Source organism: Carassius gibelio, chromosome B7 (genome assembly GCF_023724105.1).
Source record: "Carassius gibelio isolate Cgi1373 ecotype wild population from Czech Republic chromosome B7, carGib1.2-hapl.c, whole genome shotgun sequence".
Lineage (NCBI taxonomy): Eukaryota > Metazoa > Chordata > Actinopteri > Cypriniformes > Cyprinidae > Carassius > Carassius gibelio.
Window position 1 is genome coordinate 36947573 of NC_068402.1, and position 25325 is coordinate 36972897.

Here is a 25325-nt window from a genome sequence, read left to right on the forward strand (position 1 = left end):
TTTAAAGCCACACAATCATGGAAGCAGATCATGAGGAATCAAAACAATTCTGGTTCTTGTTCTGATTCCATTTAAAAAAAATAAAAATAATTCAGTCATTTCAATTTCCCTGATTTCGTTAAAGGGACAGTTCACCCAAATTAAAATTCTGTCATTAATTACTCACCTTCAAGTCGTTTCAAACGCAGTAAGACCTTTGTTTATCTCAAGAACACAAATTAAGATGTTTCTGATGAAATCCGAGAGCTTTTCTGACTTTCCTTAGACATGTATGTAATTGAATGTAGCTGAAACATTCATAAGCCCAGAAATGTAGTAAAGGACAATAGAATAGTAAATAAATAAAATAGTCCATCAGTGGTTCAACCATCATTTTAATGTGATTTGGAGGAGAAAAATTGTTGAATAAAGTTATTTTATCTTTCTTTGCACACAAAAAGCATTCTCGTAGCTTTGTAAAATTACAGATGAACTACTGATTTCACATAAACTATTTTAACAATGTCCTTGTTAAGTTTCTAAACCTTGATTGTGGTAATTACATTTCTGTCTATGGGAGGGTCAGAGAGCCCTCAGATTTCATTAAAAATATCTTAAAGGGGAGGTGAAATGCTCGTTTTCACTCAATATCCTGTTAATCTTGAGTACATATAGAGTAGTACTGCATCCTTCATAACTCCAAAAAGTCTTTAGTTTTATTATATTCATAAGAGAAAGATAGTCTGTACCGATTTTTCCCGGAAAACACGACCGACTGGAGGCGTGACGTGTGGGCGGAGCTAAAGAATCACGAGCGCCAGTAGGCTTTTGCGTTGAGAGCATGTGGAAGCTGTGACATTACCGTGAGGGAAAACCCATCATCCAAAACAAACCATGGCTTACAGTCAGATTCAGCCGTTTATTTATGATCCAGAATCAGATCCAGAGGCTGAAACTGAACGAAAGCAGCAGCAGCAACGACTCGCTCCGAGCCTCCGTTGATGCTCTGTAAAAATAAACTCCATCCACTGGTCCCTTAATGCTGTTTTTTTTCTTTTTGGTAATCTGTGCAGGGTTGTCTTGCCCTGGCAACCAAAAACACACTTCTTTTGTGACTTTTCGCGACGCTCTCGCTCTGATCAGTGAATCGCTCTGATCAGTGAAATGTCTGTGCTGCTCAGCCTCGCTATACGGGAGCGCGCGCTCTTCCGGCAGAAGTGCGTCAGGACCCATATAAGGAAATGCCGCTCCATCTAACGTCACACAGAGCCATACTCGAAAAAAACTTTCCGAAACTTGTGACAAACCGGAAGGAGTATTTTGGGAACAAATGTACTCCTTCAAATGTACAACTTAATTTTTGAAACTTTGTCCATGTTTAGCATGGGAATCCAACTCTTTAACAGTGTAAAAAACTCAGTATGCATGAAATAGCATTTCACCCCCCCTTTAATTTGTGTTCTGAAGATGAAGAAAGTCTTACAGGTTTGGAACGAAATGAGGGTGAGTTTTAATCTTTGGGTGAACTGTCCTCCCTTTATTAAACACTTTACTACATTTGTTGAAACGCTAAATTCCAGTAATCATTCCTTGCCATATACTAAACAAAAACAATACAGTTACATATTGAAATAAATGTTTTTTTCTTTACTTAAAGTGAAATTCATTGTAGCAATACTCTTGTAAATCATTATCATAAATTTCATTGTCTGTTATTACATTTCTATTTTATTTTTACCAGGCAAATTTACCTTTTCTATGCGCAGTCAAGAACGATAAGTGACTGAGCTGTTACATTGATTGAAACCACTAATTCATGATGTATTTTAGTGTAGTATTTTGTCTACATTGAATTTCATAATAAGCATATTGATACGTAGTATATAATAATGTGGTAAAAGCAAACGCAAACTTATTGGAACTCTGTCGTAAGTTGTTTTCTGTGCACAGATCTGTGCTTGTTTTTACGTTAGATTGAGGCTTATTGGGCAAAATTTCTTCGTTCCCTGGATGAGTCTAGCCCTAATGAACCTGCTTTTCGTGATCTCCGCAGTGCCACGGATTTGGCCCTGCGTGCCACGAAAGCCACGGCCCAGACCATCGGACGATCTATGGCCAACTTGGTTGTGCTGGAGCGCCACCTCTGGCTCAACCTGATGGAAATAAAGGAGAGCGACAAAGTGGCCTTTTCTCGATGCCCCAGTCTATCCATCTGGTCTCTTCGGGCCAGCCGTGAAGGGATTTACAGAGCGTTTCACTGTAGCACAGAAGTCATCCCAGGCCATGCGACACTTCCTGCTCAAACGCTCCAGCTCTGCCTCGAGTTGCCCCAGGACTGTGCCGACTCAGCACCAGAGCAAGCTTATTCCTTCTACCCCCCAGGCGGTGCCCCCTAGGGAGCAGCTCCCAGCTCGCCCCGCTAAGCGTGCTAAACCGCCTAGACGTCAGGGCCCCCGGCAAAGGATTGTGCTGGACCCGACGCCCTCTAAATCCTCCTGATTGTGTGGGAAGAGGAGGAAGGGGAAAAGTCCCGCTGCAGCCGGACCACCCCAGAAGCTCTCTCGCCTGCCTACTTTGCGACCTGGGCCCACTGTTGTTGAGGTCATGCAAAGTGACGTTATTATGGCGAACACAATAAATGTTTCACATTTTCAAAAGGAGAGCGTTTTTCCTATTCCACACTTGTCGGTGTTCAGGCCCGTAACCAGCAGCCTGGCAGGTCATTCTCGGAGTGTCCGAGTGGGTGTTGGGGATAATAAAACACGGCTACTCACTGCAGTTTGCCCGTTCTTCTCGCTGGACCTGAAAGACGCTTACTTTCACATCCAGATAGCCCCCCATCACAGACGATTCTTGAGATTCGCGTTCGAGGGTGTGGCTTACCAATATACAGTCCTTCCCTTTGGACTGTCTCTAGCTGCTCGCGCTTTCATGAAGTGCATGAACGAGGCACTTTCCCCTCTGGACAGATGGGAATCCGCGTTCTGAACTATCTCGACGACTGGCTCATTCTAGCCGAGTCGCGCACCAAGCTAGACCACCACAGATCCATACTCCTGAGCCACTTAGAGTGCCTAGGACTCAGGGTCAATTTTTCCAAGAGCTCATTGCTCCCCAGCCAACGCATTACATTCCTGGGAGCGGTTTTTTGACTCAGTCCATATGAGGGCGGTCGTATCACCAGAGCGCGCTTCAGCAGCTCACGGCCTCCGTCAGGAACAAAGCCTGTTTCCCTCTGAAGTTCTTTCAGAGGATGCTAGGACTGATGCAGCTTGGCCTTCTACGAATGCAGCCCCTGCAATACTGGCTGGAACTCCGGGTCCCACATCATGCTTGGCAGCACGGCTGCCTTCGCATCAGGGTCAACCAGGCCTGCCTAGCAGCCCTGGAGCCTTGGATGAACCCTGTTTGGTTCAGTCGTGGAGTACCCCTAAAGGCGGTTTCCAGAAGAACAGTGCTCTCAACAGATACATCCAACCTGGGTTGGGGTGCTCTGTGCGAGGGCAGACCAGCCTTCGCTCGTGGTCGCACTAGGAGAGCCATCTCCATATCAACTCCCTCGATGCTGGCAGTAGAACAAGCCCTTCAATCCTTTCAGGCGATCCTGAAAGGGCGTCACTTCCTAGTTCAGTCAGACTGCATGACAGTGGTGTCCTACATGAATCACCAAGACAGCCTTTCGTCCAGCCGCCTCTGCGCACTGACAAAGCGCCTCTTGGAATGGGCACTACCCAGGTTGCGATCGCTCAAGGCGACGCATATACCTGGCAAGAAGAATCTGGGAGCAGACATGCTTTCGCGGAGCAATGTCCCCTCGGATGAGTGGATGCTCCATCCCCAGACGGTTCTCAAGGGGAAGGCAGAGGTCGAACTTCTTCTCCTCAGAAAGCAACTCTCATTGCCCAACTTATTTTTTGAAGGACACCGATGCGCTGGCCCACGACTGGCCCAGCCTCCTTCTTTACGCGTTTCCCCTGATCGCTCTGATCCCTCAGGTCATCAAACGAGTCAGGGAAGACAGGCACAGAGTCCTCCTGGTGGCCCCACTCTGGAGGAGCTAAGTTTGGTCCCCGGAGCTATTCAGGCTCTCCATGAAAGCCCCTTGAGATTGGACCTTCTCTCTCAGGCGAACAGGACAATCTGGCATCCGCAGCCAGAACTCTGGGCTCTACACGTATGGTCCCTTGATGGGAGCCTCTAAGCCTCCCCGGGGACATGCTACACACCATTGCTCAGGCGAGAGCATTGTCTACAAGACGCCTCTATGCCCAGAAGTGGTCAGTCTTCGTTGACTGGTGCTCAGCCCGAAACAAAGACCCTGTTGAGTGTGACATATCTCCAATACTGTCATTTCTCCAAGTGCGTCTAGACAAGGGTCTCACCCCTTCCACGCTCAAGGTGTATGTAGCAGCCATCACAGCATTTCATGCTCTTATTGCTTGCCAATCAGTGGGTCGAAACAGCCTCATTGTGCATTTCCTGAGAGGTTCTAGGTGATTGAAACCCCCGCGTCACCTCACCGTTCCCAATTGGGACCTTCACACGGTCCTTGGAGCACTCAAAGGACCTCCATTTGAGCCGCTGTGGTCAGCTGACCTTCAGCCCCTGATGTCAAAACCGCTCTGCTACTTGCTCTAGCATCGGTCAAGTGTGTTGGCGATTTGCAGGCCCTCTCGGTGAGCCCTGCATGCCTTGAGTTTGGGCCCAATGACTCGAAAGGTCATTTTAAAATCCAGGCATGGCTACATCCCTAAAGTGCTAAAGTTTTGTCTGCTTTGGTGGCTAAACCAAGGGGTCATCGGTCTCAAAGCAATGGCTCTCGCGTTTGATAGTCGACGCTGTTGTCTATGCTACTCCTCTATTGGCATTGAGTGCCCCATAGGAGTAAGAGCCCACTCCACTAGAGGGATGGCCTCTTCATGGGCCTGGTCTAGTGTTGTCTCTATCAAGGACATCTGTGTGGCGGCCGGCTGGTCCTCGCTGTCCTTGCACGCTCGGGTTCTTTCGGTTTGATACAATGGCTTCTATCAGACTCCGTCTTCATGCCACCTTCAGGGAGCTAGCTCCCTCTTAACAGTGTAGCATCAAGGGTTCGACGGCTCCAGCCTCTCACTTATCCCCTGGACCCCAAGGTGTTCAAGATAAGTCTTGTCGTTCCCTACCGTGGCACGGCACGGTTGAATTTGTTCCCCATACGGAGTATGAGTGAAGTATCGAAAGGGAACGTACTCAGTTACGAACGTAACCTTGGTTCTTACTGCAAACAGTTACATCAGTTGTTTTATCTATATTAAATACCAGTTAATATAAGGAAACCATTTAGTTCCTTTCACTCCACAACAAATCCTTTACATTTATGGGGTGGTGTTAGCGCAGTGGATAAGACACATGCCTTTGGTGTGAGAGACCCTGGTTTGAATCCACTGTGAGACACCAATGTGTCCCTGAGCAAGACACTTCACCCCTAGTTGCTCCAGAGGCGTGCGACCTCTGACATATATAGCAATTGTAAGTCACTTTGCATAAAAGTGTCAGCTAAATGAAAAAAATTAAAATGACATTTAATTATTTAAGTATTACAGAACAATAATGACAAAATAAGCAGTTGTAATATATATATATTCATTATGAACGTAACCTCGGTTCCCTGAGACACAGAACAAGTACTGTGTTTTATGCCATGTCATGAGGCCGTGGGTTCAGTGTCGTCGCTTCAGTCATATGACCTGATTTCCTCTGGCGATTTGGCTGCTTATATAGCCTTTTGCCCCGCCCATTTTGGCAGGCTTTAGTGTGCTGCATCGATTTGAAAAAATACTATGACAAATATATTTGATTATGTGAGAGCAGGGATGGGCAGTATTTCATATACATGTATTTGAAATACTATTTTGTATTTTAAAATACCTTTGGAAAAGTCAAGTGTATTTTGTATTTAAATGCATTCAATCTTGGTAATTTTTTGTTTTTAGTATTTTTGTATACTTGTTGATACAAGAAATCATAGTAGTCTAATAAAGATGTTTGATTGTAAAAGAGGTTGTATTTTATGTATTTTGAAACTACAAAAATACTAAGATTAAATATATTTAAATACAAAATACTGCCCATCCCTGTGTGAAAGTTTATATGTCCTGATCTGGATACTGTAGGAATTACAATTCAATAATAAGAGAATACAATTGATGTAAGCAAGAAAGCAAAAAACCTATTTACTAAATCTCATCATTTCAGATAAGATTTCCTTTTTTAGTCATTCACACTCAACCATCAAACACGTTCACTTGCCTAAGTTGGAGCGTGTGTTTGAGCGCTCGATGATGGCATGTTTACTGGGGTTGTTGAGCACAGAGCGCTTGGCCAGAGAAATATCAGCAGCCACCCTCGTGATCGAGATCCTGAAATACACAAAACATGAGAGCACACAGTGTAACTACGCATGTTAATTCAATGCAAGCTCTTTAAATGTAATTACGATCCACATGTATGTGCATAAGTATATTGTATTAAATGTTAAATGTTTTTTTTTCTGTTTAATGAAAACAGTTGTGCTGCTACAAATCTTTTCTGGAAACGTGATGCATTACCATTCAAGTAAAATTATTGCCAGTAAAGATGTTTATAATGCTACAAAATATGTATCTTTTTAAATAAAAGCTGTTCTTTTGAATGTTCTATTCTTTAAAAAATCCTGAAAAATAAAATAAATAAGTTTCCATAAAAAAACATTGGGCAGCACAACTGTTTTCAACATCGATATTAATCAGAAATGTTTCTTGAGCAGCAAATCAGCATATTATACTGATTTCTGGTGCTGAAAATACAGCTTTGATCACAGAAATAAATTACAATTTAACATATATTCACATAGAAACCATCTTTTTTTAATTGTAATAATATTTAATAATATTCACTGTATTTTTGGTCAAATACATGCAGCCTTCGTGAGCAGAAGAGACGTTAAAAACAATCTTACACTTAACCGGAAGTGCACATAATGCGTCAAATATAAAATCTGACCATATTTTCTGACTAATCCGTTACAAATGCACACATCCCTTCTCTAAGCAGTCCATTATTTTTCTTGTATATGACTAGGAGATACTATAAGAAAACATGAAATTAGCATCTAAACTTCCATTGTACGTGACGTAACATACATTAAAAGCATTTTTTTAAAGCACATATGAATGTGGTAAGGAGAAAGTTTGTAAAATACAGAAAAGATATGTATAATTTTAACTGTTATACTGCAAATCCTGCACAGTTGTGTTCGGGAAACGGCAGTCAAGGGAAGCTACAGGCATGAGACCCGGCTGTGTGCTTATGGACCAGCATGGCCAATTAAGGCAATGAGATGTGACTATTTAAAGAAACATCATACACTCACGTGACACACACACACACAAATATATAAACTATCCCAAAAGAGGCTCGAGGAGGAAGAGAACTGCTTAAAGACTCACCTCCCCTCAAAACGGTGCTTCAGAAAGTCAAACAGCGCTTTCTGCATCATATCTGTTACCTGTTTACACACACAGAAAGAATCATGTCAGGGTTTTTTCACCATGTTTTTCAATGTAAATCTAAATGCTTTACCATTTCAGTGTAATTGTGAAGTAATAAGGAATCATGTTAGACTGGGAAAATGTTTAGTCAAAATATAAGCACTCAAATGCTGTGAATGTATAAAAACAAATGATTTATGGCATTTAAAGGGATAGTTTACTTTAAATCTTTACCAACTTAACTTTTTGTCAGTCAGCATTTGTCTTCAGTTCTTCAGAATTTATAAACAAGTTAGATATTTAGAAAAACAGCTTAAATTCTTGTCTAAAGTTTTGTTTTCTTTCCCCCAGCTCTTCTAGTCGCTGTTATTTTGTTCTCTGCATCATATTTGATCAAGAATAATCTGTGCAACAAATTCAAACACTAACGACATAAACTCAAAATTGCACAGAATAAAAATAGTACATAATTATAATTTGCAAGTTATTCAAAATATACAAATCTTTTCTCTATGACACTGTAAATGCATCTACTCATATTTAAATGTATTGTTTTATGTTTGGATGTGAGAGCTCAGTTTAAATGATAGTTTTATTTATAATATTATTTTTGCACCTTAATTTACAGATGTTTAACTTTTACATTTTTTTTGTAGAACCTTAAATCTGTCTATCCATCCATCCATTATATATATTCTTTTCCTTTGTACAAAAAAAGTTTGTGGACATTTTATTTGTTAACTTCGAAGTTACAGTATTGGAGTACATTTTACAAGAAATTCATTCTTTTTTTTACTTCAGAATTTCCAGTTGAATTCAATCTGGCCGTTTCTTTGTAATTATTCGTTAAATTTGCAAGTGATATATTGCTTCAAAGTAATTTGTTTTAAGTAGTTTATTTTCAGTGCAACGTAATGCAACGTTTGCCATGTTTTGTCATTTTTAGTCCTTTACGGTATGGAATCGAGCAGCTTGAACATTTTACCAAACATCTCCACAAAACAAAGACAGCATGAGGGCTGGATTAACCCTTTAGTATCTTCTCTATGCTGACCTCGTAGCCCTTGAGCGACGGTCCCACCAGCACCACGGGTCTCATAGACGGCACCACGTCATACGGAGGAACATGCTCTGTCTGTAGAGCAGCACACAACACACACCATTAACACAAACACTGAACACACACTGAACACAGAGAAAAGAGAGATGTATCAAGATCTAGACTGCAAGTGTCAAATTTAATATCAGCAGGCTGAGAATGTCCAGTTTTTACATTGCTGTATTGTTAATGATTTCAGATTGAAGTTAAATTTAAAAAGTAGACTGCAGAATAAGGACATATGTTGAATGAGTTGAATGCATTTCTGTAGTTAAATAATGCATTTGTTTTGCCTGAGTTCAAATCAAGTTTGACACCCAACTTAAAAACAAAAACAAAAAAACAACAGTTTACATAGATTGAGTGTTTCATACATACTTTGGGCTTTAGTGAAATGATTAATAATTAATATCAAGCTTTTGTAACAGTGCTGTGTTAAGCAAATTAGAAAATCATTATTTATGCAATTTTCTATGTAATTGCACAAACAATTATATTTTTGATTAAACATGCACACGCAAACAAACGCAAATCTGAAGCTTTATAACAGAGAAATGTCAGAAGAGAGACCCACACAGTGAAGTGTTACTAAGTAGTGCCCATGCAATCATTCCTACTATGTTGTACATTTTATGCCTCCCTCATGTCTAGGATATATTGAAAATATAATCAAATAGCAAGCATGTCTTTTAAATTGTAATAATATTTCACAATATTACTGCAGCCTCCTTGAGCAGAAGTGACTTCTTTCAAAAACATTAAAAAAAGTAATTCCACACTTTTACTAGTATATATACAGTGTTATCAAAATTATCTTCACATTAAAACTGTCATGTAAATCGGTCAGTGAGTAGATTCCAATTTGTTATAATTAATAAATTCTACATACTGCATAACAGGAATGATCCATTGACACGCGGCTCTCTGTGAGGCCAGACTTACCGACTTCTGCCTCTGATTGGCTGAGGAAAGGAAGAAGGGAAACAGACAAAAAGAAAAGGCAAAGGGAGAGTGAAAGATTGGGATAGAGAGGAACAAAGACAAGACGGGAGAGAAGGGAAAGAGTGAGTGGAGTAAGCTTGCATGAGAATTCAGACAAAGACAAGTGACACAGGTTCTGCGTGATGCTGCTGTGACGGAAAGATTCAGAGCGAGGGAGCGTCCATCGGCATGCTTTACCTTCTTAAAGAAAGGCATTCGTTTCTCACGGGCTAAAGGGGGTATTACTGTGTTTGGGCTGGCTTTGGGTGAACGCTGATGGGGAGGAGGGTCACTCTCCTCTGGATCTAACCCTGCAGCGTCTATGTCCACAGCTACACACACATATATACACACACGCACACACAAATGAGCCTCAGCAACATTCATACACAACGTAAAGATGGACAATGCACCATAATCATTGATGAGACAAAGAATTACAGTTATGCATTGAAGCTCACGGGATTTCAGTAAAAACATTGCCTTGCGAAAAAGGAGTAGCGTACTTAAAATAATACTTAATTTCTTATATATGTATGAACTGAATGTAATGGTTTTGAACACTTGATTGCATATAAATTGCAATTAAATAAAACTAGTACACGTTAAGTTAATATATAATTCAATTAGATAAACTTAAGCTTTTTTGATGCACTTAAGTTGGAAATGATTACTTCTATTAAGAAATATGGTTAAGTGCTGCTTAATGTACAGACAAGCATTTATGGTAAACTAAAATATACTTTAATGTCATTCCTATTGAAACATGTATGTATTTAAATATATTTTAATTAAGTTGCAATTGAATAAACGTAAATGCATTAACAAATAACACACCACCATTAAAATTATAATAAAGTCCTTTACATGTGTTTTAGTGTGAACAAACTTAAAGTAAAATTTTGGTAACATTTTATTTTGGGTGTCCTTGTTACATAATATAATTATATTATATTGTTACATATTATAATAAAAACAAATTATGCATAATTACATGCAAGTAATCCGAAGCCAAACCCCTATCCATATGGTAATAACCATATGATAAGTACATGTAGTTAATTAATATTACTCAGTACTTAAATGTAGAATCACACTGTAACAAAGACACCTTAAAATAAAATGTATCAAAAAATGTTACATTTGAAAATGTTAAAAAACAAGGTCAGTATTTAAAAGTGTACTTAATTGTTTAGAAAATTGGTTATGGAAGTTTCTTACTTTAAGTGGCCTTTTATTTCATGAATATTATATAATCTGTACATTTTATCAAAGTATACTTTTAAGATTTTGAGTGCACTACAAGTGCACATTCAATATTTAATTAACACTTTTTTTTCAGAATATGTATGAATATATTTGAATCTATTAAAATTAAGCCATAAATTACTCACCCTGAAGTCATCCCAGGTGTATGTGACTTTCTTCTTTTAGACGAATCCAGGCAAGTGTTATTTAAAAAATTGTCTTTGATCTTTCAAGTTGCTTGATGCCACTCAGCGGATGTTGCACTGCATCGGTCCATGAGAAGTTTAATTAAAAGCTCATCCATTAAAAAATTGGTTTTCACGAGACTCATGTGCGCATGTGCAAAGCTGACCTCATCCGTACACTTTTTGTTAATGGATGCACTTTCTATTCAACTTCTCATGAACCAATGGAGTGCAACACCAGTGGCATCAATCAATCAGTTTGAAAGATCAAAGACCATTTTTAAAATAACTCGTATGAAATATGATTTGTATGAAAGAAGAAAGTTATATACACCTAGGATGACTTCAAGGTAGGGGTGTCCCCGACTAAGGATTTTCATAGTCGAATCTGAATTTTCTAATCTTGCTCATATTCGAATGATAGTCGAATCATATGTTTGGGGGCGGGGCAAAATACATTGAGTCAAGTCAGACATTGGACAGCCATAACTACTGATGTTAACAGGGAACATGTGTAACAAATGACTCACAGATACAAACAGGGTAAATAATGTTTTTATGTTTTGATTAAAAGATAGTTAACACTAAACGTCAGTGAAACCCTAACAATTCACAGTTTTTACAATAGTGCTCTCATTATAAAGTTAGCCTATATGACAGTTTAGTTATTAATGTTCTGCATTTCTGTTTTGAGCTGCATGAGCTGAAGATGACCAGTAGAGTGAGCATTTGATAGCAAGTTTTTAATCAATAGGATTAAACTTATAATTTAATGTAGAATACGCTTCATTATTTATACAACATAACATTGATATTAAGACTTGTAGGCTATCTGCAAAAAGGCCCGAATGCAAATAAACCTGTGTGCGCGGCTGTGAATGCGAACTCCTTTTGTGGACACGTTTTTCACAAAACAATGTGCAGAAACGCGGCAGCTAAACTCTACAAATTCACAGTGTTTTACTATAATGGTGTTCTCATTATAATGCTATGGATGTGAAAGACCAGTCATAGTTATTAATATTCTGCATTGTAGTGTGTCCTGCTCGTGCTGTGCGCTGAAGAGATATCACCGTAGTACTACAAAGAATACAGTCTCTGTCTGTGTCAGTTTGAGTCTTGGTAATGTTTTAAATCCCTGCCGCCAAGATGCTCCTCTGTCGGTCACGGATTATAGAAAGTGAAACATAAATCTATAGGGGTGGTTAGATTTATTCAGGCTTTCATCATAATAGGCTGTATATTAACTTATTGGGAGAAAACCAGTAGTTCTACAGTATGTGAAATCAGACATTTGAGAGCTCACATATAGTCAGAATGGCATAATCAATAACATCCCCTGTAAATATTCGACTGGTAGATTAGTAGTTGAATCAGGCTCCTCGAATCAAAGCATCGAATCGTCGACTTTTCAGGGTCAGCCCTACTTCAAGGTGAGTAATTTATGGGCTAATTTAAATTTTTGGGTGACCTAACCCTTTTAGTGTCTTAAAGTATAAAATTCCCAAAGTGAAACAATTGAGTTGTAATGTGACACCCAGTGTCGATAACATACCTGAGGATGGAGGGGTTGATTTACGTGAGTTTGAAACAATGTCTCCTAAACTGGATAAAGAGTTTGCCCCTAGTTTACTGTAAAACAAAAGAACAACATAGAATGCTTAACAAAAAAAGCATTGTAAGCCTAAGCACATTTTAGAAAACATAGGCACCAATCGTCTCTACAATCTACTTAGGCTTTAGATCCCCTGTGAAAAAAAGTACTTTTAAAGGGTATACTTAAGTGTGAACTAAAAGTAATGATTTAACTCTTAATTGCATGTTAATGACAATTAAATGAATTTTAGAGTGCTTTTTTTTTAAAGTAGGACCTAACTACATCTTTTTATGTAATTGTATTATTATTTGTCTCTAAAATATTAAATTTAAAATAAACTTTTGATTTGACATTACAAATTGTACTTAGCAAACTGCACTTTTTAAAAGTGTGCTTAAGTTTTTAGAAACATTCATGAAAGTGTCTTCACTTAAGTGGCCTTTAACAGGATTAATATTTTTATGTGCAAGTAGAGATTTTGAAATATACTCTTTTAAGATTTGAAATACACTACACACACACATTCAACATGATTATTTCAATTCAATTAACTGAATTAAGCACACGTCTATTCACAAGGGATGCTTTTGGGAAACAGCTTAGTTTTGTTAAAAGTGGCCACATTAAAGCTCTGTTTTTTTTCTGTAATATTTAGTTTAGTGAAAAACGATGTGTTGTGTGTTAGTGGAACATATACCTTGAGTAAAATTTCCCTTGTTTTGCACGTAGCTCCTGGAGGATGCGAATGCTTTCAAGTTTCACTGGACTCGGGATGAAACCGATGTCACACCCTTCTTTCACCAAGCGACCAATCCACCAGTCATTATTAAATTTCTGTCATTAAACACACAGAAGTCATCCATGGAGCATATTTATTCATTAAAATACCATTCCCACAGAACCTTACAAAGCACAAATTCAAGGCCATACATAATCTTAAATATACTAACTCCTAGAAATGCTTAATTATTGTTTGCGAAGTGGAAAACTATAACTGAAAAAAATAAATCTTGGTTATTTTTAAATTTGCAGATATATTTTCTGCCATAAATTGTCATTCAAGGCCTTGTTATATATGTGTGCAAGTCAGTTTTAGTTAAAGAATCTGCATGATGTATTTTAAGTGTGTTTTGTTTGTTGTGAGCGAAATACAGTATTTATTTTATTTACTCAGGTCTTTAAAACACTTTACTCAACTTTTCTAATCATTTCTTCTTCATTTCCATCTGCATACATGTGAATGTGGATATGGATACATGTTTAAGTACATACTTCTTTAACATGAAGGAAATCTTTAGCCTCGAATGAGATTGCCATTCCAGGCACAGGGACGTCGTCTTCAAGAGAAGCGCTGTAGCCAACATTAGTACGTACTGCAAACGCCACTGGTTTAAACTGTGTAGAAGAAAAAAGAGTGATTACAGAATGAAATATTAACAAATAGCTGGAGAGAAAGATGTTAACAACAACTCATTTCAAAGCATTTCAAATCAAGAAGATATTTTGAAAAATACATAAAGTTGTTTTTCTTATTTTGTGTTCTGCAGGAGAAAGAACAGCAGGATAATTAAATTATTAAAATGTTTTAATAAAACTAAAACTAAAAAATCTGACAAAATCATTGATTGTGTTTGGTAGATTTACAAGCTCTGACTTTTATGTTGATTTCTTGACATTCAATGCAAGACACTACAAAAAATTAATAATAATAATAATAATAAAACAGATTTTTTTTCATGACTAGTGAAAGAAAACATCCAAAATACACTTTCAAGTATTGCATATTATACATCTGTGTCTGAGGATTTAAATTACTAAACATATTTTTTCAGGCTGTTTTCTCTGCAGCAGCACTAACAAACTTAGCAGTTTTATTTCTATTTATATTCTAAAGGGTTTTGTTCATCATTCACCTGATTTTATACAAACTTTCATTCCTAAAAACATGGTATTTTGTCTTTTGGTTGACAGTATTTTCTGATTTAAAAAAAAATTAAATTTTGTGTTCTATGGAAAAAAAGAAGTAAATTATTAAGAGTAAATTATTATCTACAAATTTTTCAGTGTTTTCAGGAATAATAATAATAATAATAATAATAATAAATAGGAACATGAGTGTATGACACACAAGGGCAAAATCAGTATGCAGTTCACTTCCACATGATGGGCTGCACACGCAATGAATTATGGGTGTGTCAAACAGAGGACACAGTGTCCTGTGAAGGTAATGGGGATGATGCGTTGATCACACGCAAACCTGACTCTCCATGATCTGTCAAGACAATGCTGCTTTATCTTCCCTTTCTTTATCTCACTCGTCATCTTTATATGCTCTATTAAAATAAGAAGATATGCAAAACTATATTATGCACTATATTGTTGTAATAAAATGCAACATTTATTATAGCTTTAATTTTTTTTATATATATTGTGCAGCTTTGAACCCCTTGTTTGGCTTTCACAGCCACTGTCTGTCTCTTATGTAACACCACTTTCCATTTCACATGCAGTATTGATCAGACAGAGTGATTGTGACCTTTTGTGTAAATATCTGTTCAGACTGATTAGCATTTACAGTTTCACTCACATTCACCAGAAACACACACATCTGACAGCGTGCTTGCTTTCTTTGAGAGTGTTTATGCTAAATCTTAACACAGATTCAGGTTGTTTTGAAATTATTTCATTCCTCGGAAAGCAAAACTGAAACATTTTTCATTATGCATAATTAAGGGCATGTAATTATTTACAAATTTATTTTGTTTTTGATGTCTTTTGTGCTCACAGAGTCTTCATTTATTTAATTAAAAATAAGGTAATAACAGTAATATTGTGAAAATATTATTAGAATTCAAAAGAGCTGCTTTCTATTGATATATATTTTAAAATGTAATTTATTTCTATAATCAAAGCTGAATTTTCAGCTTCATTATTCCATTCTTTTCCAAACTTTTGTTTTTACTTTATGCTGTCCAAATCAATTTTAGAGCTCTAATGTTTATTATGTTTCATTTGTTTTTTATTCTTATGCCTCCAAATACATTTTTGTAGGGTGGTTTATGAAGACTTTAAATATATTGTGCTGTTTTGGAGCATTTCTTTGTATGATGTTCAGTGGACGATGTAATCATGCAGCCTAGTTTTCAATTTTTGGTGAACTATTCCTTTAAGGCACTTCCAAGAGTGGTTTAACATATTCAATTTGTGAAACCTGAAACCACTGCAAAACGTGGTAACTTAAAAATGGTAAACTAACTGGTTTTACTGAACCAAGCTATAGTATACATACACTTATACCAACAAAACGATATCTTATATGCTAAATCAGGCAGAAATAACTCTTTAAGGTTAGAATTGCAGTGTGTGTGTGAGAGAGAGGGAGAGAGAGAGAAAGATAATTGCAGGCCATCTGGCTTTGTTATCAATATTTATGTGAGCATTCAATAAATAAATTATAAAATCTGATTGATGTCAAACTCTAAAAATAGCTATCACCCCTAGAGGTGAAGGAGAATGTGACAAAAACAGGAATAAATAGAAGAATAAAAATAGATGGGAAAGACTTACGGGGGGAGATTTCATATATCACCTCCAAACAGCTTTGGTTCGCCTCAAAGAAAGTGTTTAAAAGCATTCAGCTGTAAATTAAGCCTTAAAATAAGATCACACTCAATGTCCTAACAAAACCTGAAGGTGCTGTGTCTTCTATTTTAGTAATTCAGTGCATGATTTATAAAGCAAGAATAACAGTCTCATGAGATTCTCCAAAATACTAGAAATCTATTCATACCAGTCACAGGATAATCACCTAGATTTTTATAGTTAGCTAGACTTCATAGTTATGATTATAACCAGTCATGAAGAACTGGAGCTGGTTATATAAAATGCTACACTGTTGTCACAAAACCTCATTTGGTTCCCCAATAAAAAGCGGGTTTTATCCATTTTTAGATAAAACTTTTACAAAAATTGTGTACAAAATTATTTTGTAACAGTGAAAATGGAAAGTCAGTTGCATTGTACTGAGGGATATATTCCTTACAGTAAGCAGTTTGTATACTGCATATTTTGGCTAATGATTAAAAATATGGTTCAATGCATTCATACATACAGAAAATTTACAAAATGTGCACAGTATACATGCACATCAATTTTTGAATGGCTGATGCCGATTCTGAAATATTAAATAAGAACAATTTAAATAACATGCATCGCAATATCAATTATAATTGCACAAAAAAGGCAATTAATTGATTTATTTTATATAGGCCTATTTTCTACATTACAAATAATTAATTGTGAAAGGAATCAATATGAAAAAACTGAACTTGATAAATAATAATAATAATAACAATGCAATATATCTATATAATAAAAATATCTATAAAATAAAAAGGATTTGATTCTGTAATCCTATTATGGTATTTTTCACACAAAAAAATAAAATAAAATAAAAAATAGTTCAAAACGCGAATCAAACAGAAGTAGCCTAAACACTGACCAACAGAGCAAACCTGGTAAGTTTGTGAGCACTCTAAACTATATTAACTAAAAAAAATAGCCTACACACATGACACATGAATATAACAGTGATAAAATAAAAAGCAACATAGTCTTACATCAAAGAATTTAACTGCCGTTCTTTGCACTGTCATAATAAAAGTCCCTTTGCTGTCAGAATAGAAGTTCTGTCATGACAACTTTCAGAGGGATTAGTATGGTAATGTCCATGCCAATGTTAATATATTTGGTCTTGGTGGAATAGATCTGCAGAAATATTGATAATAAGAAATATTGCTGCTGCAAATATAACATACATGAAATAAACCCCACATAGCATACATAAATCACCTCGTAGCATATCTATACAGGTGGAGCTGGGGAAGGTGGAGGGTTTCTGAAGCAAGCTGCAACTGCTACGGCAAGCACTAGTCATATATTTGAATGTTGAGCAGCGAGCTCATTGGCTAGCAATACAAGAGAGAACCAATCAGCTGTGTTATGTGATAATGATGTCATTAGGTCAGATTGAGGTAGACCTATCGGACTGCGCCATCTAGAGTTTCATGCCAGAAATCTGTATTTCTGAGCCCTATAAACTAGGCGATATATAGTACGAAGTTATGCTATTTTGAACAGATACACACTATTAGACAGAAAAACTTATTCAAACAAGCCCTTGTTGTCAAACTGCCAATTAATCAGACACTCAGTAAAACATGCAGCAATACCGTGGCCTTTTCGAGCTGAGCCAGAGCCTGTCTCTCAGCTTCTCTGCGTAAGGTCTCTTTATCTTCCTCCAGAGACACATCCGAGTCAGACGGCCGACTGGTGTATGAGTCCGCTGAACCCTGTGGAAAAAGCAGGAACATTTTTTATATATACACATTGTTTCTGTGTGTGCATTTATTTCATTAATTACATGGATTATGACACATGGTTGATTGTCTTCCTTGATTTTAAAACCATGACATTTACTCATTTGCTCAGGATAAATATACAGCTAGTCTACTTTAAAGTTGTTGTGTGTAATTTGTTCTTGGCAGAATAGTTTCTTATATATCATTTCGAAGAAAGGTAACAAGTTAGGTTATTATTGACTTGCATTGTATGAAAAAATGGAAACAAATTATTACGGGGACAAATTCTCACTAATAACTAGTTACTTAACATACCCATTACTAGCATATTGGCTGTTTATTAGTTCTTATAGAGCACATATTAATGCTTTTTATTGCTTGACCATATTTTAGATGCCCTAATCCACCCCATAGCTAAACATAACCAACTACCTTATTACAAATAAGTAATAAACAGCAAATTATTTGTTTACTGAGGCCAAAGTTAAGCGTGACAGACAAAAAAATGAATAAATAAAATTCACTACAAAACTTTTTTCAAACTATTTTACGAAATAAATGTTTAGAAAGAAATGATGAGGGTAAGTAAATTAAGATCATTTTCATTTTTAGGTGACTGTCCCTTTAAATTAACTTGGCGTTTCATTTCAGAGAACTAGCGTATTAAGCGTAACCTGTTTCTCACAACGGCTAACGTAAAAAGTCTCTCACATATTTTCCTCTTCTGGTAAACCAATAGAAACGTTATTTTGGATTTTCCCTGTGCTATTGGAGTGAAAGGGAAGTGCCCCAGCTGCCCCTACGGAGTACACACGATCATTTCTGACGATCTTGCACCGCAGCGTACAGAATGCTCCCTATTTAGCAACGGCCCTAGACACAGGTAATAATACTAAAGTACATTTAATTGAAACGGAAATGAATAATAGTAAAACAAAACAGGAATACTGCATATCATCTATCTTTAAAAGTAATCTGCCAGTAAACACGAACCGACAGACCAAACGCTAAAGAAAATGTAGACAAACGTGGACAAATCACCAAACGTCGAGATTGATTCCAAGAATCTCTGTTATCGATGTCGATGTGTATAGTATGACCAAGAAAAATATGTATAAGCCTAATAAGTGTAACATTAGTAGGCTAGCCTAAGACAAAGAAAAAATATGGACGAAAAGAAACAATACAAAGCGAGTGACATGCCTAGTTAAATAGATGTCCGTATAAACAAAGAATTTAGATTTTAAAATGAGATGAAAGGGACTTTGGTATAGCTAAAGTCCAAAACCACTGTCACTGGTTGGGATGGAAAAGGATCGACTGTCCAAAATAAATCAACTTCTAGCATCTGACCAATTACAGCACATACATGACATTCTACAAATAAAATTGGATTTCAACTTAATTGAAACATTGTCTGGATACACAGCCTAATTACTAAATGTTTTGGGTTGATAAAAAGAAAATACTACAACTGTTCACAATTTCCCATAAAAAAAAAAAAAAAAAAAAAAGTTACTTAAAAAATAAAATAAAAATAAAATAAATAAAAAAATAAAAAAAAATATATATAGTTAAAATATATATACTTAAGTGCAAACTGAATATAATTTTTTTGGAAGACTTGTGAAACCTGTATGTCATATATTTAAATATATTTGTGTTTTGTTATAATGAAGTTGCAATTCGGTACTTTTAAAATATATTAACATCAAATGTAACATTGAATAACACACTGCAGTTAAATTCTAATCAAATACTTCAGATGTGCTTTAGTATGTCAGTCGACAGATAAAAATAAGTGTACTTCTATAAAGCATGACAAACGGATAAAAAAACAATGATTAAAAATGTACTTTAAAGCAAAACTTTAAGAGTTTACTTAAGTGTGAAACAGTCAAGTGTCTCTTTTTAAGTCACTTAAGTGACCTTTTATTTCAATAGTTTGTATTTTCTGCAATTCAATTACATTTATAGTACAGTTATATTTGAAGTTCTACAAGTGCACATTCAATACAATAAAGTGCACGTATTTTTAGTAATAATAAGACATTAATACACTAAAATGTGTGCATCTTTGTATGTAGTTTCCTGCATATTTAAGACAATAGAGAGATTATAAATTAAAATATTTAGAAATTAACCCTGAACATACTTGATAGACATTGTTGATGTTTACATGAAATCACGGTCACCTAATGTCAAAACAAGGTCACAAGTGAAATGTGCGTTTAATATTAATCATTCATTCAAGAGCATATAAAGATTAAATCAAAAGTTAAGAAAATCAACAACATCCTAGCATATCCTTTTGCGGTCACTATCCATTCACTTGCACACGCAAATAGTGTATTAAGAGTTATAGTAGTTTCTTACACCGACGTTGTTCTTGACTTGGTTCCCTGTTGCTCGTTTCAGCAGTCGTATCCAGGAGGCCTTCATCAGCCAATCCAGTTAGAGCATCTGCTCTCCTCACCATACCAACCACAAACTTCAGTAAACTAACAACAACTACTGCCCACCATCTACCAAATGATATGCAAAAATTATACACAAACCTGACGGCCACTGGTATGAAAAATGCAATTATAAAAAAAAAAAAAAAAAAAAATCAGAAACTGCTTTTTTTGTTTAGCTTTCACTGAAACTGCAATTTAAGCTACATAAAGTGCTACCTAATATCTCGGCTGTTGCCCGGGCTAATGTTATCAATGCTAGATGTGCTGCTGCTGTGGGAAGGTAGAGTCCTGCTGTGTTGTTGACGATGGCACGCAATTCCATGTGCTTGCTCTCGATCCCTGCGCATAGTGGATGATGCGGTGGCCTGTGTAGACAGTGGAGGTGTGTTTTCTTCTAGAATAATGAATTAGACTCAGTCCATCCCGCCGCAGCAACACCAGCTAACCAGGCTGCCATGCTCCTCTATGAAGAGCCCTTCCCCGCTCACTAGAGCCCGGCGCACCGATGCAAAAGACGCTAGCACCTCTGCTGCAGTGATCTGCACCTCTAACTGCCAGTTCTTCTTTTACACGTTGTCCTTTCGGTCTTCTGTATGTCCATAGTGTTCCTCAGGCATCCAGGCTTCTGTACGCTCTACAGTCTTCCTGTCTCTCTCCAGTATGTCCTCTGTTTTGCATTCACTTATCTTCCCTCCCCTCCTGTCCTCCTCGCTCTCTCCGCTCTTCGTTGCTCTTCACAGTGGCTCCATCTGTGTGTCGTCTTCTGTGATTAATCCCACTGCACGTTTACTTGTGTGTGTGTGTGTGTGTGTGTGCGTGTGTGTGTATCTGTTTCTGTAAAATGTGCATGTGTGTTCTTGCGAAAAAAAAATAAGTGCCTTGTTTTGAAATTGAATGTGCTCTTATAGTGCACTTTGAATCTTGAAAGTATATTTAAAAAAAGCTGTACTTGCATTAAATATAATATAAGTAAAATAAAATGCCTATTGAATTAACTTAATGTTAAATTAACTCAGTTAAGTACACTTTGTTTAACCACATTGTTTTTCATAAGTAGCATTTGTATATTTGTAAAAATTGCTAACAATAAATATTTTTTTATTCCAAAAATCATTAGGATATTAAGTAAAGATCATGTTTCATTAAGATCTTGTAAATTTCCTACCATAAATATATCAAAACTTAATTTTTGATTATTAATATGTTTTTCTAAGGACTTAATTTGGACAACAAGAACATTCAGAATTTTTTTTTTTTTTGCACCCTCAGATTCAGGATTTTCAAATAGTTGTATCTCGGCCAAATATTGTCCTAGAATAACAAACCATACATCAATGGAAAAGCTTATTCAGCTTTCAGATGTACACAAACATGTATGAATGGTTTTGTGGTCCAGGGTCACATATTGTAACTGTACATAATGCTTAAATACATGATATTTCAGTGTCAATAGAAATTACATTAAAGTATATTTTAGTTCACTATACAGCAAATGCTTGTCAGTACATTCGGCAGTACTTTAACCATATTTGAATTAATCGAATTATGACATTACATATCAAGGTGTACTTAAGTCCAACTTAAGTGTCTCAAAAAACACTTAGGCTAATTGCATTTAATATAAATTAAAACTATAATACATTTTCATTAAATTGCAATTTACATTCAATTAAGTGCCCAAATATTTCATTCAAATCACACTTAATTATATTATATTAAAGGTGCTGTAGGGAACTTTTGTAAAAATATATTTTTTACATATTTGTTAGACCTTTCATTATGTCCTGACAGTAGAATATGAGACAGATAATTTGTGAAAAAAATCAAGCTCCTCTGGCTCCTCCCAGTCGTCCTATCGCCATTTGCAGAAATTCATCCGCTCCCGGTAAAAAATAACCAATCAGAGCTGCGGTCCGTAACTTTGTTTGTGTTCAAAATGTAGAAAAATGTATATAATAAGTGAGTACACCATGAATCCATTTTCTAAACCATGTTTTTAGCTTGTCCTGAATCACTAGGGTGCACCTATAATAAGTGTTTATATTCGGACTATTTTAGATTGCTTCGGGGGTACCGCGGCGGAGTAACCCAGTACCTTTGTGATTCTTCATAGACATAAACAGAGAGAAGTAGTTCCGGCAACGATGTTCTTCCGCAAGACGCAAGCAGTTCTGTTTATTAACCGCTAGAGCGTCAAAAGTTACCTACCGCAGCTTTAAAATATTGTACTCTTAAAGGAATAGTCGTGGCCTTATGGTTAGAGATTCAGACTCGTAATCCAAAGGTTGTCAGTTTAAGACTCGGTCCGCAGTAATTGTGGGTGGGGGGAGTGCATGTACAGTTCTCTCTCCACCTTCAATACCACGACTTAGGTGCCCTTGAGCAAGGCTCCGAACCCCCAACTGCTCCCCGGGCGCCGCAGCATAAATAGATGCCCACTGCTCCGGGTGTGTGTTCGCAGTGTGTGTGTGTTCACTGCTGTGTGTGTGCACTTTGGATGGATTAAATGCAGAGCACGAATTCTGAGTATGGGTCGCCATACTTGTGGCTGTATGACACTTTCACTTTCAATTTCACTTAAGTTGTGTGGTTACCCAGGAATTGTTAAACTCTTGTGAATTTGTAAACAACAAATACATTTCACTTTTATAAGCACTTAGTTATAAATTGGATTTCTGTGATTCATCTTCTTCCTATTATTATATTATATTTATATTGCATTATCATATTACATTTATAACTACCTACGCACCAGAACTACCTATTGCACTCAAGTGCAATGTTGTACCGGGTGCACTACTGAGCAAGTTTACTCTTTATGCTAGAAAAGCCAAAACATACGGTGCTGGATATGTGATACAAACTTCAAAATATGTTCATTTACAAATCATACGTGGCAAAAGTGAAACAATATTGCATAATAGTGCAATATCATGAAAAAATAAGTATTTTGTTAAATTGTAATCTCCCCATGTGATCATAAAATGTGAAAAGGGATTTAAAAAAAGCATTTTACTGCCACTAGTGTTCACTTCAACAGAAAACTGCAGTAATTTTAAAAACTATGTAGAGGCATATTTTCCCAATGATCCTATGTTGGTATTATTCCATCTTTATAACAAACACACACACACACACACACATACACACACACACACACACACACACACACAGTCATATAGTGTCAACATGTCACAGCTGTGCTCCTCAAGCTATTAAGCACAGATTTTCTTTCTGAGAGGTCAAAGAGATCATGAAAACACACTCACACAAACACACAAATTCACTCTGATGCATTCGATCTTGTTCCACCCTGTCATTTTAAAGTAGAACACCAGACATCAATATGGATATTGACTAAATCACACAGATTTGCATGCACACACACATACTAGGACTATGTGCTCTTATTTGTAGTCATTTATTTAAGTGGTTTGCTTGCATTTAATTAGTTGTTTAGGTTATCTGTGTCTTTCTCTTTCTCATGTATCTTTATATTTTTTTATTTTCACTTTCATTTATTTTGTAGAGAGCTATTTGTCCTGGAGATGTTTAAAAAATATATTTACCCAGACTTCTTTGGGGTAAATCAGTCTAGAAAAACACATACTAAAATAATAATAATAAAAAAAAGGTGGATGCATCATATTTTCATCAAAGTACTTTGCTAATCAAGCAGATAATACTTTTATTTATAAAACACTCTATATATAATACAACCTTTAAACTTGAAAACTAAATCTTTCAGCAGTGTATTTGTATTAATAGCCTCATGACGAACCCAGGAGGAAACACGTATGAATGTTGCGTCCGTTACACATGAATGTAATCTTAACAAAGAAAGAGAACATACAGAAGTGATCTAGACATTACATAAACCTAATGGGATTTCACATTAATTATTCCTAGAGTTTTATGATGCCAAAACGTGCAGACAGTAGTTTAGAAACCTACATTTCTGTATGTTTAAAAGCTGTGTTTATTCCATAATCAGTGTAAACACATCTCATATGTAATCATCAATGCAAGACTGTGGAGAAAAAAAAAAGTTCAGGAAACTTTCAGGAAATGTGTTCTTCCCACCCACAAAATCCTAGCCTAGAAACTTCCAGAAGGAAGCCCAGCATTGTTTAAAAGAGCAGAAAACGGATGGCGAACATCACAAACCAATGACAAAAAACGTAAGATGTTTGGGACTCACCAAATCTGACTCCTCGCTGGTTGAGAGGTACATGTCTATGAACATCTGTGAGTGTGTGTGTGTGAGTGTGTGAGTGTGTGTGTGTGTGAGAGAGAGCTCTACTCCACCCAGCTGCTCTACAAACAGTCCCAGTGAGAGAAGGGGGAGCGGGAAGAGCGGTTTCCTCTCGCTCCTGTGGGCTGAGTCTGAAGGGGCTCAAATATGTGCTTGTAAAATGAATGGTGTGTTCGTCTACGACGTTCTCTCTCCTCCCAAAACTACGTCAAAGTTACTCTGCTATACCCAGAAATCTCTCTCTCTTTCCCACGCTAAGAAAAAAACATGACATTCCATCCCACAAACAACCTATGCCCTCAGACATGCACATTACCACGTGTACACTCACATACATGCTACAAAAACACTTCATACAGATCAGGGGATGGTTTTTATGTTAAAGTGACAGCGCTATAATTCATTAATGTTTAGTACACATGACTGGGATGTATCTGAATGCAAGTAACACTCGACGTCTGCAGAATCCAGCCTCTTTTTGAATACTTCTGTGGTTTTGACTATAACATAAGACAGATGTGAGCAGAAAAAAAGCTCTCTTCACGATCAAGTGAGAAACGCTGTACATTTGTCCTCTTGATCTCCTTCCCCAAGGCAGCGCTGGCAAACTCCTCCCCTTAAAAGCTGCTCTCAACAGCTGATTTGTGACCATTT

The 25325-nt window shown here is 36.7% G+C and overlaps 1 protein-coding gene across 4 annotated transcripts in view; it reads right to left on the bottom strand.

The window, feature by feature from the left end:
• Window positions 1-24815, bottom strand: part of cacnb2a (calcium channel, voltage-dependent, beta 2a) — a 28368-nt gene extending 3553 nt beyond the window's left edge. The window contains exons 1-9 of one of the 4 annotated variants that reach the window (XM_052560601.1): window positions 24618-24815; window positions 17829-17948; window positions 13870-13992; window positions 13295-13431; window positions 12556-12632; window positions 9529-9548; window positions 8542-8622; window positions 7446-7504; window positions 6268-6377 (exon numbers count right to left, since the gene is read on the bottom strand). In XM_052560601.1, the coding sequence (XP_052416561.1) occupies window positions 6268-6377; window positions 7446-7504; window positions 8542-8622; window positions 9529-9548; window positions 12556-12632; window positions 13295-13431; window positions 13870-13992; window positions 17829-17948; window positions 24618-24662 (772 nt within the window). In that variant the 5' untranslated portion in view covers window positions 24663-24815. Of the gene's footprint in view, window positions 1-6267; window positions 6378-7445; window positions 7505-8541; window positions 8623-9528; window positions 9549-9765; window positions 9900-12555; window positions 12633-13294; window positions 13432-13869; window positions 13993-17828; window positions 17949-20333; window positions 21103-24617 lie in introns of those variants that run through there. The other 3 variants (XM_052560599.1, XM_052560600.1, XM_052560598.1) reach the window with 3 other exon arrangements.
• Between the last annotated feature and the right edge of the window lie 510 nt (window positions 24816-25325).